At 42.5% G+C, this 13,437-nt stretch overlaps 1 protein-coding gene across 1 annotated transcript; it reads left to right on the top strand.

Moving 5' to 3' along the window:
• Nucleotides 1-2,578: 2,578 nt before the first annotated feature.
• Nucleotides 2,579-13,422, top strand: CAPN10 (calpain 10). Its single transcript, XM_072344455.1, has 13 exons — nt 2,579-2,702; nt 2,991-3,196; nt 4,359-4,490; nt 4,741-4,937; nt 5,555-5,772; nt 6,273-6,414; nt 6,835-7,001; nt 7,550-7,833; nt 8,299-8,501; nt 9,501-9,756; nt 10,045-10,244; nt 10,780-10,825; nt 12,530-13,422. Exons 2-13 carry the CDS (start codon nt 3,053-3,055, stop codon nt 12,557-12,559), a joined length of 2,019 nt encoding a protein of 672 aa, XP_072200556.1. The 5' UTR covers nt 2,579-2,702; nt 2,991-3,052; the 3' UTR covers nt 12,560-13,422.
• Nucleotides 13,423-13,437: the final 15 nt, after the last annotated feature.

Genomic DNA, 13,437 nt, shown 5'->3' with positions numbered 1-13,437 from the left:
CTTTTTATCTTGATTTGTAGTAGACTTGACGTCGAATGGCAAATTAGGCTGAGATTCAATAGAAACTATTATTGCCTTATCTATGCTGGGCTCACTTCTTATCTGTTAAAGTAAAATTAGTACAGCAACACAGTTGTACTTAAGCAGATGCCAAGAGATGGGGTTATTTTCCTCATTTTAAAAAATGAGATCTATTACTTGATGTCTTTGCAGCCTTGAGCAGAGTGAAGTGGGGTCTGGCAGTATCAGGTGTGGAACAACTCTGAATAGCCAAACACTTTAATAAAATGGGTTATTGCTAACTTCTTAGCACTTCATTGCCATGTGGGTTAATGTAAGTATAACTCCTGTTAGCAACACATCTGACTCTGTTAAGCTGATATCAATCAGTTTGCTGCTGTAGGTTATTACAGGATCCCAGCTGTGCACTCCATTAATCAAGAACAACATCGCAAGTGTTCTCATTTAACCAAAGTTTTCTCATGGTCTGACACAAAGTGACCTTGGCCATTGCCCTTTCTGGATGGCACAGGACTTTGTTTGCCTATAGTAAGCTTGCTTACTGCACAATTTGCTTTCAATCAAGTGCACATCTTCAGTCTGTTCCCCCTGCTTGGATTTGTCCAGAAAGAATGTAATATATGTGATAGTTATCACATGACATTTGCTTTCACACATTTTGTTACAGGCTAATAACAGCTTAAAGTCATTATGGCCAGAACATCAGACTTTGTGTACTAAAACCACAGGATGAGATTTATCAAACCACAACCTTTTGAGATAGAAGATTGGTTTTTCTCTTGGGAAGACCCAATTTAAGTGACATTGAATTGCTGAAAATCCGAGGTTATCCTAGATCTTAAGTATATGCACTTCTAATGTAGGGAAGCATCAGCTTCTCGCTTTTGGCACCTTGTGCTGCCTTGCTGTGTGCTGCAATAGCCAGCATTGAAGTCTGAAGCTGTGCTCTGTCTCCTCTGCCTTGTTGTCTTTATGGAAGAAGACTGAGCCTGTCTTCCCAGCAGCTGAAGAGAGCAGTGTGCTACCGGTCTTGTGTGGTATGGAAAAAGGCTCTGAGTATAAAGCTCAAATCCTCTCTCCAAAATCTCCCTTAAGCAGCAGTAGGACATTCCTCGCCATGGCTCTGACACAGCAGGAGCCACTGTCAGCTTAGTAGCATTGCAGTGACTAAGCCTGTGCGTTCCTAAGCCTGCTATCGGGATCCGAAGGATTGGAAGAGTTCCTCTGTGTAATTTAGAGGACTTACATGTGTCTCAGTTTCCAAACTGCACATACACTCAGATCCCTTTTAGTGGTCTCCCTGACCTTGAACCACCTGCAATTGAAAATGAACAACAGAGGTAGATGAGAAATTGATTCAGTTCCAAAACTGGGAGGGGAAATCATGAAGATACCATGTCAAAGGATAGGCTTTATTCACACGGCTGTTTTACTGGATGCAAATCCTTCTTAACTCTGTATTTCCATAGCAACTGGACTCAGCCTATTGGTGTTTGCTTTTCTGGAGGCAATATAAAGCACCTGCATCAAGTACTCTTGAGAAGCAGGCTGACAAGAAGGTAAGTGTCAGGTTGTGTTACAGCAGTCTAAGACTTGTTATCTAGATAGATCTGAGTTTCTACCTTTAGGAACAGTTTAATCCAGCATGATTGCCAAGAGGCAACAGAGAAAATGGCTGCTTTGGGTCAATAGGGCACCACATTGCCAGCTGTATAATGGATCCATTTGACTGCCTGCCGCCAACATTGCAGCCAGGGCGAGAGAAGCATGTCAGACGTTTCACAGACCAACATAACTTTTAGAAGACAGAGATAACAGCGTGATAAATACAGATCTATGCTTAACTAGCTCCCTGTTCCAGGTAGCAATCACACCGTTACAGAAAGCAATGTGAGCTACAGTTTAATTACATTTATGCCGTTCTGTGATGGCTGTAGCATGAAGAAAGCAGGGAGGGCGAAGTCATAGGGCTGAGATCCTCTCTGTTCCTCAAACAGAGGCCCATTCTCCCCAGCAGAGCCCTGTCCGTGTGTGTGCCGTTGCAGCTGCGAGCCGCAGACAAGCGGGGCCCTTATTCTTACCGTTGTGTCGGTGCCTGAATGGACAAAGCTGAGCTGTGGGAAGTCTTTATGTGGACGACATTCTTACGGCGCTGGGTGTGTTTCTGGGTCAGCCCATCCCCGGGCTGTGCCGCTGCGACTTGTGCCCGTTTCTGACAGGAGCGGAGCAGCGCGCCCTGCGGCTCTGCAGCCCCTCAGGTAGGTTGGTGGCACAGCACTGCTTTTTGGTGAGCACCGCAGCTCCACGCTGGCTCACGGCCTGTTTATATGCCTTTATTGAGTCGCACAGGGATGATAAAGCCCGAACGTGACTCCAAGCAGCAGGGAGGGCCCACCATCCGCACCCCGTGCCCTGAGGGGACGAGCGGCCGGACAGCGCAGCCCAACAGCCGGCACCGCTTCCCGCCGCGAGGCGCGCTGGGAACCGCCCTGTCCCTGAGGGGCAGGCGGCTGCGGATTGGCGGAGACGACATCACGTGCCCGCTTTCCGCCTTCTGATTGGTCTCCGCCTCCAATCCGTTACCTCTTGGGCTGAAAGGAGAGAGGGTGGAGAGAGGCGGAGGTGTCCGGCGTTGCTGCGGGAACGGCCGCTCCGGGCATGGCGGCGGGGCCTGCCCTGCGGTGAGCGGCGGGGGGGGCGTGAGGAGGGAGCGGGGGAGTGGGCCGCGCTGGGGTGAGGGGCGGCCGTGGGGTGGGGGGGCTGCAGGGGGGGAGCTGAGGCCTCCACTTGTTTCCTGTCAGATCGGGGAGCAGCGGGAGTGGCAGCTGGCGCTGAAAGCAAGCGGAGATGGCGTGAGGCGGGGAGCTCGGTGCGAACAGCCGGAGAGCCTTTCCCTTGCTGGGCACTAACGCTTTATGATGCTTCGTGGTTTCTGGGTTAGTTGTAACGCTGGAATGTTTACATTCTAGGGCGATGCTTGGAAGCGGAGTCTTAGGAATAGCCGGCAAAGCCGCTTGGGATTGCATTGAAAATGCTCGCAGAGAAAAAGCAACTGACGGCGAGGAAAGAGCTGTACACAGACCCTGCGTTCCCCGCCAGCGACACCTCCATATTCTTTGATTCCTGCACCCCACTCGCCCAGTTCAGGGGTGAGATCTCGTGGTTGAGACCTCAGGTGAGTTCTGAGCCTGTGCTTGTAGCAGGAATTGCGTATTGGGATTCCATGGTGCCAGCAGAATTTGGGGTATTATACTGTAAGAGGAGGGGGAGTGGCTGTTTGCAAGGGTGAATAGCGATGGGATAGGGGAGAATGGTTTTAAACTAAGCCAGGCAGGTTTAGGTGAGATATAAGGTGGAAGTTTTTCACCCAGAGGGTGGTGATGCACTGGGACAGGTTGCCCAAGGAGGCTGTGGATGCCACATCCCTGCAGGCATTCAAGGCCAGGCTGGATGTGGCTCTGGGCAGCCTGGTCTGGTGGTTGGTGACCCTGCACATATATATAGCAGGGAGGTTGAAACTAGATCAGCTGTAGGTGTCCCTGTACAGTGCAGGAGGTTGGACCAGATGGCCTTTAAAGATCCCATCCAACTCAAATGGTTCTGGGTGTGGAAAAGAGTAAGGCTATAAAAACATAACGTAGTGAAAAAGTACATTGCCTTTAGTTTTATTGCTTCTCTGCCCTACATCCGGGATGGTTGTAGAACACAGATGGAGCAATTAACAAACAAAAGATTTCATAGAGCCCAGCGAGCAGTTTTGTTTTATACGTTGTGCCTAGATTACTAAGGAGGGCTGATAGGTTAATTCCCAGTGCTTGCAGGTAAGAGAAGAACCATTGAAGTGAAAGCTCACTTTCAGATCAGATTGAGTAGTTCAAGACTCTACATTTGTAGTAATCTCTTCCGCTAGCAAGCAATCCATATTTATTTGCCCTAGAAAAGCTTTTTCTATCATTTGAGTTTGGTGATTCTTGGAAATTGGGGTGCACAGCATGAAGGCATCTGTTCTATCCCAGTTGATCATATACCTTGCAAGGAACTGGTGAATTCAGTTGTCTTTCACTTATTGGCTCTTCTGATGTGGTTGCGTTCAGTGATGTTGTTTGTGCTGTAAAATCTATATGAGAACAAGTTTTACCTCTCATAAAGTACCTGCAAAAAGCCACAAGGCAGTCATTTTGTTATTGCCTGTTTGGGCTGAGTCTGAAGAGGAAATGTAAGAGGTAAAAGCTTTCTTATTTTGAGGGAGGTCTCTGTGCCCTCCAGTTCTCCAAATCATAGACTTCCTTAGACCGTCACGCAACATTTAACTTCAGTTTCCTTTCTTTTAACTGCAGGACATTTGCTCTTCTCCTCGGTTATTTTCAAGCAGTCTGCAGGATGTGCAGGTGAAGCAAGGAATCTTGGGAGACTGTTGGTTCCTGTGTGCCTGTGTAGCTTTGCAGAAGAGTAAATACCTGCTGAATAAGGTATAGAGAACTTGTTTCATATTCCAGATTTATTTTTTCCCCCTGATTTCCATTTGTATATTGCTTTTAAAATTTTTAATCCTAAGCCCCTGTGTGAATATCACTTTTGTCATGCTTGGCTTTACTGCATCGTGACTTTCCTTTTGCATTTATTACAAGTGGTTGATATTCAGCCTAGTTTAAACTAGTTTTCTGTATTGAAATGACAGCCATTCATTATTTGTCTTGATATGAGCCTTTTGTTCTCTAGGTATTCCCTCCAGGTCAGCCCAGCTGGGCAGATGAGTTGTATCAAGGCCGTTTCACCTGCCATATCTGGCAGTTTGGACACTGGGTGGAAGTAACCATTGATGATCGTTTGCCTTGTCTCGGTGGTAAACTCTGCTTTTCCCAGTGTCAGACAGAAGATTTGTTTTGGCTTCCATTACTGGAAAAAGCTTATGCAAAGTATGTGAGTGCTGTTATTGAAGGGAGGTAGAATACTAATCTGTGCCTAACCTTCCGGTTGCTTAGACATCTAACTTGGCATAGTCATAGTTTTGGGCATAGATCTCTATGTAATTCGATATAAAGAATAATGGTTGCCAGTTTTTTTTCTATACATGGGAAATGTACAAAATGTACTGACATCAAATGTACAAAAGAGCCTGGAGGGAGGATAGTGTGACTGCCAGCAGGGGGCAGAAAAAGCCTTTAAGTATGAAGTGGTTTCTTCACACCTTGTACAGAGTGAAATAAGTTAAATAATTGTTATTTCCTCCTCCCAGAGGAGGAGGAATAAATGCTGACATGCAGTAAGCAATTATGATATCGTGGAATCTGGTGTGCATATGAGGTACAAATGTCAAGGCTGGGGCAGTTTCTATATAGAAAGGAACTGTAACGTATCAGACACCTCATTGTTTGATGGGTTTGTTACGTGTTCTTTAGGTGATTTATTCTGTAAATTGTGTGTTTTTTCACTTGCTTACTTGGGGGGATGGGCAGGATTGAAAGGACACGGGAACTTTGTTTCCTTAGTTCTGCTGTTTGTAAAAACATTTTGTGTGTGTGTTTTCTGGTAGAGTGCATGGATCTTACGAACAGCTGTGGGCAGGACAGGTGGCAGATGCTTTGGTGGATCTGACTGGAGGCATTGCTGAAAGATGGGCCTTGAAAGACCCTGCAAGAAACACGGGGAAGGAGAAATCTGGCATGGTTTTGAAGAAAGAAGTGTTTAGGAGGCTAATGGTTTTGAAAGAGCAATGTGTGATAAGCTGCTCAGTCCTCAATTCCAGGCAAGGTATAACAGTAAAGTTCTAAGCATTTAAAACTGTGATTTGATATTGCTCTGAGCACAAGGCAGCCAGCCATTGCATACTGCTGTCGTATTGTGTGATCTGCGTGGTGTGATTTTTATGTAACCTTGGATAAAGAAGGGTTTAAAGATATTGTTAGGTTCAGGATGGAGGGGTTTTCCGGGAGGTGCTTTTTATGTTAGATGCGTGGGAAGTCGTTACAATTCATTTTCAGAACAACAGAAAAATCATCCAGAGTCAACCCCAAAAATAGTTAGAAAAATCACAGGGGATTTGTAGCTACTTCAGATCAACAGGTGAGTTAATATGCTTTAAAGTTTTCATTTCTATATAGCTGCAAAAACAAATTCTAATGCTGTTTTAATAATTTATTTGTTTTGCTCTCTTTCACAGAATGATTTAAAGTCTGTCTTTTTGAAATGAAGGTCTGGATTCTTTTATATACATCTAACCCTGGGTTGTTGTTGTTATTTCTCCTTTCCAGGTGCAAGTGAGCTAGGAGAGTTTCATGCCTTTATAGTGACAGACATGTTGAATCTTTCTGAAGTGTCAGGCAAGGAAATCATCCTACTGCGAATACGAAATCCCTGGGGAAGGAGGTGCTGGAGGGGTCCCTGGTGTGAGGGGTGAGTAGGTTTGTTCTGCTTGTCTGCTTTTTCTATTTATGCAGGTTAATGTGAATAGGAGAAGCTAGAATTGATGCCAAATAGATATAAAGAGAAATGTTTTAAAGGAAATATAGCTTGAAAATATTAAGAAGGAAAGGACAGACCCTTAGAGCTTATCTTGAGAAGTGTAAGAATATTCAGACTGCTGTTTGTTTGTTTCCAAATTCTCTTTGGAGTGTTACGTTTTGTACTTCTGATGATCCATCTCACTGACCAGCAGATTGTATCCAAGAAGCATTCTTGGCAAGTCTTTGACACTAAAATGAATAAACTTCTTTCTGTTGTCCTGCTATGCAAATCTACTACAAAGGACAAAAGATTATTACGGGACTTTTATTGTGTGAAGAGCCATGTTTCAGCTTCTTGTCTTATGTGTAGTGGTGAAGGATGGAGCCAGCTGGATCCGGTGGTTGCCTCTGAACTCCTCTCACAGATCCAAGAGGGAGAATTCTGGGTTGATGAAGAGGAATTTTTCAGAGAATTTGATGAGATTACTGTGGGCTTTCCAGTGAATGAAGAAGGACAACTGCAGAGCCTCTATACAGGTGTGGTATGATAAAACCTCTTTCTTGTATGCATAATATTAAATCAATGAGAAAGAGTGAATTGAATTGCAAATAGCTGCAGGTAGACTGTAATTTCTCTTTATCAGTCTTTCTTCTATACTTGTAGGCCTTTTCTATCTCTACTGCTGGGAAGAGTAGAGAGTGAGAGGAAATCGAAGATCCTTGGGAGAGCCTTTGATACTCTTCTGAGCTCTAGTTACATGCTAGTTTGTTGAGAGATGAGTGTTCTCTGGATGGCTGTTGCTCTGCAGAGCTTCGAGATGCTTTTTTTCTTAGTAAGATACAAACATCAGATTTCTGAAACCAGTTTTTTGTTACTTGTACAAATCGTGTCAATCTGCCATTACCAGTCTTGACATTGTTTCATTTTTCTCAAAATCTCGTTCTTGAGTGTTTACTGAGAGAAAGCATCAGGGCTACCACACCAATGTTTTCTTGGGCTGGGAAATCTCTGCCGTGTTTTGGTTGGATAAAAGAAATGAACTCTGGCATCTGAAGTTTGCGCTGTGTTTTTCTCATTTCATTAGAGAAAGTGCTGTATCACTCTCGGAATCTTTTTGGATCCTGGGTGAGAGGCCAGTCTGCAGGTGGTTGCCGTAACAACAGCAGCTTCCCTACCAACCCTAAATTCTGGCTGAGAGTCTGTGAGAAGAGTGAAGTTTGCATTGCTCTGCTGCAGAAACACAGAAAATACAACGCTGACTGGGCTGGAAGGATTAAAAATCTGACTCGCTTAGTAGAGGAAAATCTGTCTTTGACTGAAGGCCTACAGGGGAAAAAATATCAGGCTGTGGGGCTGCATGTCTGGAAGGTAATTTGGAAGTGATGTTTTTCCTCTTGCAAGTAGAAATTTTAAGGCATTATCGAAACATCTGACTAAAATAATTTGTTTTTTACAACAGTGATGTAATTCTACTGTTCAAACATTTTCCACCTCTCATTTATGCCCTGAGTGTGTCACAGAGTTACTGTCCGTACAGCCTAGGTGTGAACTAGCCCTGGATTCTACTCTGTGAGCGCCATATAGTGGAACTTCTGGGATTGTCCCAAACTAGTGAATGAAGTTTCAGGCTGATCACTTTATGGCTGTCCCAAATTTTACTTCTGAATATTAATGCTTTCTGTTCCTCTTTGATAATCAGTTTGCCTGCTGATACTCTCTTCCTTGTTTCATTTTGTAAATGTAGGCATGTTACAAAAAACAGTATTAGATAGCTTTTATTAAAAACTGCTCATTTTTCCTAAACCACCACGCATCCTTATGCATCTGTTCTAGGTGGAGAAGAAAAGATTTAACCTTCCAAAGACCCTCTCTGCTCCTCCAGTTGTAGGTACCGTCTGCCATTCCTATGACAGAGAAGTGCATGTATGCTGCGACCTTTCTCCTGGGTACTATCTTGTTGTTCCCAGCACTTTCCTGAAAGATGCTGTAGGGCATTTCTTGCTTCGTGTGTTTTCTACAGGAAGAATCTCTCTCAGGTACGTTCAAGAAGAAGTAGAAAACATCTTCAACTTGTGGGCACAGATACATGGAGGTACACGTGCACAGTATGAAAATGTTAAAGTGTTTCTGAACAGTTGTACAGAATGGCAAATTACAGTATAATTTTCATGTTTATGAAGGCAGCGTTGAGTCATCGTGTGGTGTCAGCAAAGTTCTATCTTCTTCCAGTAAACCTGGAAAAATATGGGTGTATGTAATAGCTTGTGCCTGATAAGCATGGAGGCAAAATGTACCACTGACAGCGTGCTTAAAAGCCGTTCATGTTTTTGGTTTTTTTTGATACTTTGGTAGTGCTCTAACAACTCCTGTGCTCTTGGAAAGAAGCTGGCAAGTTGCTCTATAAAGTCAGATCATTTACTCTGCAGAATTTGGAGGCAAGATGTCATCAAGTGTTAGACTGAATAAAGGTCTGCAGAATGATGAGGCTAGTTCTGCTGCTTGGGTGTAAGACGTGGGCTTATATGTTGTGTTGACAGTTTATTTTTCTGAACATACAGCATCTGTGGAGCACTTCAGGGCAAATTTTGTCCTCTCATCTACTGCTGCTAAGTGTAACACTATGAAGTCTGAAACAGGTGTCAGCCTGGATATGTGTCTAAAATGACAATCACAGAATCAGAACAGCTGTTGTGTTCTTAGCTGAATGGAGGATTTGGAGTAATTTCAAATATACCATTTGTCCTTATGTTGAAATGTCATTTTGAATGCTGTGGGACTGGTGTTGACAATAAATGACAAGTGATGCTGGGCTAAGATTGAAATAGGTATTAATATTGCAGTGATTAGGTCTGCGGGTAAATAGTAGTTTCTGACTGAAGATGTGGTAGGTGTACAAACAACATAGTGCATGCTTTAGACTGTGTTCCTGTAAGTCTGTGTAATACTGATATATTTCTGTGAGCTGGTTTTCTGGATCTGTGAAATCATATGTGTTCTATTGTGTTTTGTTTTGTTTTCTTTCTTATGTTTGATAGTGAGATAAAACAACCACCCACAGATGCTACTCTTACTGAAGAACTCCCAGTAGGTGAATGGGAAACGCTGCAGCTGGAAGGATGCTGGAAAAATGGGCAGAGTGCTGGAGGCAGCAGGAACTTCCCCTCCTTCCATATCAATCCCTGCTTTCCCCTCTCCATTCCTGCAGGACCAGGAAAAAGCAGTGTGAAAATCACCCTCCGGCAGCACTGCCAAGACAGCAAGTGTCGTCCAATAGGTTTTCATATCTTCCAGGTAAGACTTGTTTGCCAGGCATAGGCTTAGTAGAGCGTGAACTCAGAGCGAGTCAGTGACACAAGGCTTTTACAGACATTGAACAAATTGTCTGTGGAACAGATAAAGTGTGCTCTTTTATTTGTGTTTTCCTGCAGCAGAGGTTAGCACTCAGCTGGCTTTATTTTCAGAAAATGTTTCCTCTGTAGCTCTATACATAGAGTGAGTGTTTCCATCTTACTGTGATGTATTTGGCACAGGTATACCTGCATTGAAAGGTTAAGCGTGTTTTTGTTCTTCTTTTTGTAGGTACCTAACAGCAGTTGGAAGCCAAATACTTCCTCTTTTCTGCACTTGGAGCCACTGGTGAGCTGTGTACCTCACTGCTATTCACAGGAAGTAAGCAGACTGTGCAGGCTTCCTGCTGGAAGTTACGTAATTATACCATCTACATACTTGCCCAACACTGAAGGCAGTTTTACAGTGATCATAGCAACCAAAATAGACAGGTAAAAATGTGCTGTTTTCTATTTGGATCTACAGTATTTTTTAGTACGTGTATTGCAGGATGTTCAGAAACAGTAACTATAGTTACTGTCACTTCTGGTGGAGGATTCTTCGTTTTTCCTTTTCAAGTCTCTGTAGCAAGCACTGCTTACCATCTTCGACTGTGCTGGGAGAATGGCTGAGGTAGCAGTGTAGTTAATCTTGCATCAGTTGCTGAACAACAGATGTCTAGGTCCAGGGAAGATGGCGTTGACATGATTCATTGTCAACTATGTGCAGTTACTTGGATTTATGCTTAAAAAGCTTAGTAAGCTTTTTAACAAACAACATTTGTTTGTGTTTGAGAAGCTGCAGTGAGTTCTTACACCTCACTGAGCGATAGATAGCAGGTCTGACTCAAAGTCTGTAGCTTTGATAAGATTGTATTAAGGTTCCATGTGGATAAGGGTGTGGACCATGCCCAGTGTAACAGCTGATGTTTGTGAGATCCCCCAGTGCTTTGTGCAGAACTGTAAGTGTTCTTTTGGTTTTCAACAGGAAACGCATTCACAGCAGAGAGACACTTGGACAAGTATTGCAAGAAGTAAGTGATACGGTTTTAATTTGTCCTAATGGTGACACAGAGGCATAATCAAAGTTAATGTATTAGATAATATTTGAGAGTCGTGCATCAGTGGACTGGACTTTGAATGTTCTCATTTACTTGCTGCAAACCGATAATCAAATCAAGCAGTTAATCTATTTCTCTACCAGCAGAGTAGCAGTAGTTAGCAACTAAGAACGTTTGTCTTTCTATTCTGCTCAGATAAGTGGACGTTTTTGTGTGACTGTTTTATAAAGCCATTATTTACTCCTTGTAGGCCTTTCCCAGTGTGTGTCTGTGCCACAGTGTCTGTGAAAAACAGGGCTGTCAGTGAGGAGTAACTGGTTGGATTTGACCTTTGCATTTGCTTTCAAAAGTGTTAACGCTTGTAATGCGTTTTGACATAATTTGTTTCTTTGCATTACCAGAGATCTCCTAGATTTAATTAATATCATAATCTTTCTCCACCTGGTTGGCTTTGATAGTAATACCAATAGCTTGGATGCCCCATTTAGAAATTCTGTTGGTGGCATATTATTGAAAAAAATAGAGAAAATAGAGCAAAAAAGAGAAGGGACAACCCAGAGATTACCTTGCACCACAGTAGCTTAATTTCTTACTGGTTTCCTCACAGCCTGCACATCCTTTCATAATTCTTCTTGGCATACAGACTTCTCTATTAAGAGCTAATACCACGTATTTAACATTTTGCTTAATTAGGCATGTATGTGTTATTCTTGAAGGGGTGGATGTGAATACTGAGTTTGTATTGCATACAGAGTTTTAACTGAGTGGAAAAAAACTCTTTAATTTATCTGATGTGTTTGGTAGATCAGAGCGTACTCTGGACAGTACTCTGCTTATTATTTGAGATCACAACCATCTTGATACTCGTCTTTTTCTCTGGGAAACTTTGATTAAAAAGAAGTCTTAGGAAAAACTCTTGGCTTGCTCGTTTTCTTAAATTAGGTCATGCTGACCAGTATCCATTTATCCTTAAACGCACCCAGACAGTATGGATTTTGTGTGCTTCACTGCAGTGGGTAAAGATCAGGGTGTACTTTCCTCTTGGTGATTGCTAAGTTAATGTCTAGGAGGTAAAGTATGTGCTGAAGCTCTTTGTTACTGTTGTTTTGGGAAAACAAGATTGCAAGGCCATTGTTACAGAGGGGATATGTTTCAAGATGTGTTTCTTGGATATTCCATGAAAGTGAAGGAACTTAGGCAAAGAGTGCTGCCCAACGTCAAGGGAACTAAGAGTTTAGATTCTTCAGGGCTTCAAAATGCGAAGAAACTGGAAATAAATGGCAGTTGTATTTTCCTTAGTAGGGCAGAAGTTAATTTCTGAATCTAAGACTCTCCAAGAGGTTTTTCTAAAGCCTGGATTTTAAATCACTTGGTTTATTCAGAGCTGTAACCTCTGAAGGATGTGGGCACTCTGCCTTACTGAGAACTTGGGCAATTGATTTCTGTGGTGCATCAGAATAGATGTGAATGTTGGTGTATTTGTTGTGTGATTTCTAATTACTGACATGACAGGATTTACAAGTTCTTAGTTTGTTAAGATGTTTCACAGACAGAAGTAGCTCTTAGTCCTGGTTTTTCAATCTTTGTTTTCTGTTTTACTTACTTCCTTGTGAGTTTGTTTTTTTCATGTTAATGTTATTAATATTTTTTTTTCCTGCCCTGATAATTTTCTTACAGGTTTCATTTACAACTGTGATGAAAAAGTGATCTGGAACTCTCATGCTGTCAAATCATGGGAAAGCTGAGGAACACTTCAGTTCTTGCTGGTTTTGTTTTAGAATGGGATAAAGAGAAGAAGTTTATAGCCCAGTTGTTTTTCCACTGCTAACAACTGTCAGGTCTACAGTGACTTTTCTGTAAAAGTACCTCGTTTATCATGTACACTGTAAACGTATGTTCTTCCCACGTGTTTTAGAACCAGCATTACACAACGGATCTTCATCATGTACCTCAGTTCCTCACAGATACAGGTGGAGGATATGTGCATGTTTTCATTTGAGATGCATTTTTAGAAGAAAACCAGGAAATTCAGGCGCATAATGGAATAATATTGTGGGGAAAAGAAAAATCAATCAGGAGACCAAAGGGTGAAAGCAGCAGAAATAAACTGGAGTTTTTTTTCTTACGTAGGACATACCTCAAGAACCATCAGAATAAACTGGAATAGAACAAGTCCAAGCTTATATCTTACACTGCCAGTCATACCACTGAGCACTTTACTGTGGGCCTTTGGCTGCACTGTGCAAGTGGTAGGGTGAAAAGAGATTTTTGTTTTTTTGGTGAGTTTTCCTTTAATGAATCCCACAAAAGCTGGAGATAAGACTTGAAAACTTTTATGAACTGCCACATCAGACTGCTTGCATAAATCTGTGAGAATGTGTTTTATGCCAGGTACCCCCTACCCTCACTGTAAGAAATCTGAAGGCCGAGAGATTTTTTTTTTTCCTTGATTTCTGTTAGAAAGTATTTCTAATTCAAGGAGGATGTTTTTAGATGTTATATTTTCCTTGGTAAAAATGGAGTGATGTTTAAAAGTTTTAAAATGTCTTTTATTAAAAAGGTCGAAACTGCATGGATATCAAGTC

Source organism: Excalfactoria chinensis, chromosome 9, assembly GCF_039878825.1.
Source record: "Excalfactoria chinensis isolate bCotChi1 chromosome 9, bCotChi1.hap2, whole genome shotgun sequence".
In the NCBI taxonomy this organism is placed as follows: domain Eukaryota; kingdom Metazoa; phylum Chordata; class Aves; order Galliformes; family Phasianidae; genus Excalfactoria; species Excalfactoria chinensis.
Note: the sequence above shows the minus strand (reverse complement) of the source record. Positions and strands in the feature narration are given on the sequence as shown.

What these genes read in the sequence shown, in the direction of transcription:
- CAPN10 (XM_072344455.1), top strand. Translation starts at nt 3,053, where the DNA reads ATGCTCGCAGAGAAAAAGCAACTGACGGCGAGGAAAGAGCTGTACACA. An exon ending in AGTCCTCAATTCCAGGCAAG is followed by an intron (nt 5,773 to 6,272) that starts GTATAACAGTAA and finishes TCTCCTTTCCAG; the next exon opens with GTGCAAGTGAGCTAGGAGAG. An exon ending in TAGGTTTTCATATCTTCCAG is followed by an intron (nt 9,757 to 10,044) that starts GTAAGACTTGTT and finishes TTCTTTTTGTAG; the next exon opens with GTACCTAACAGCAGTTGGAA.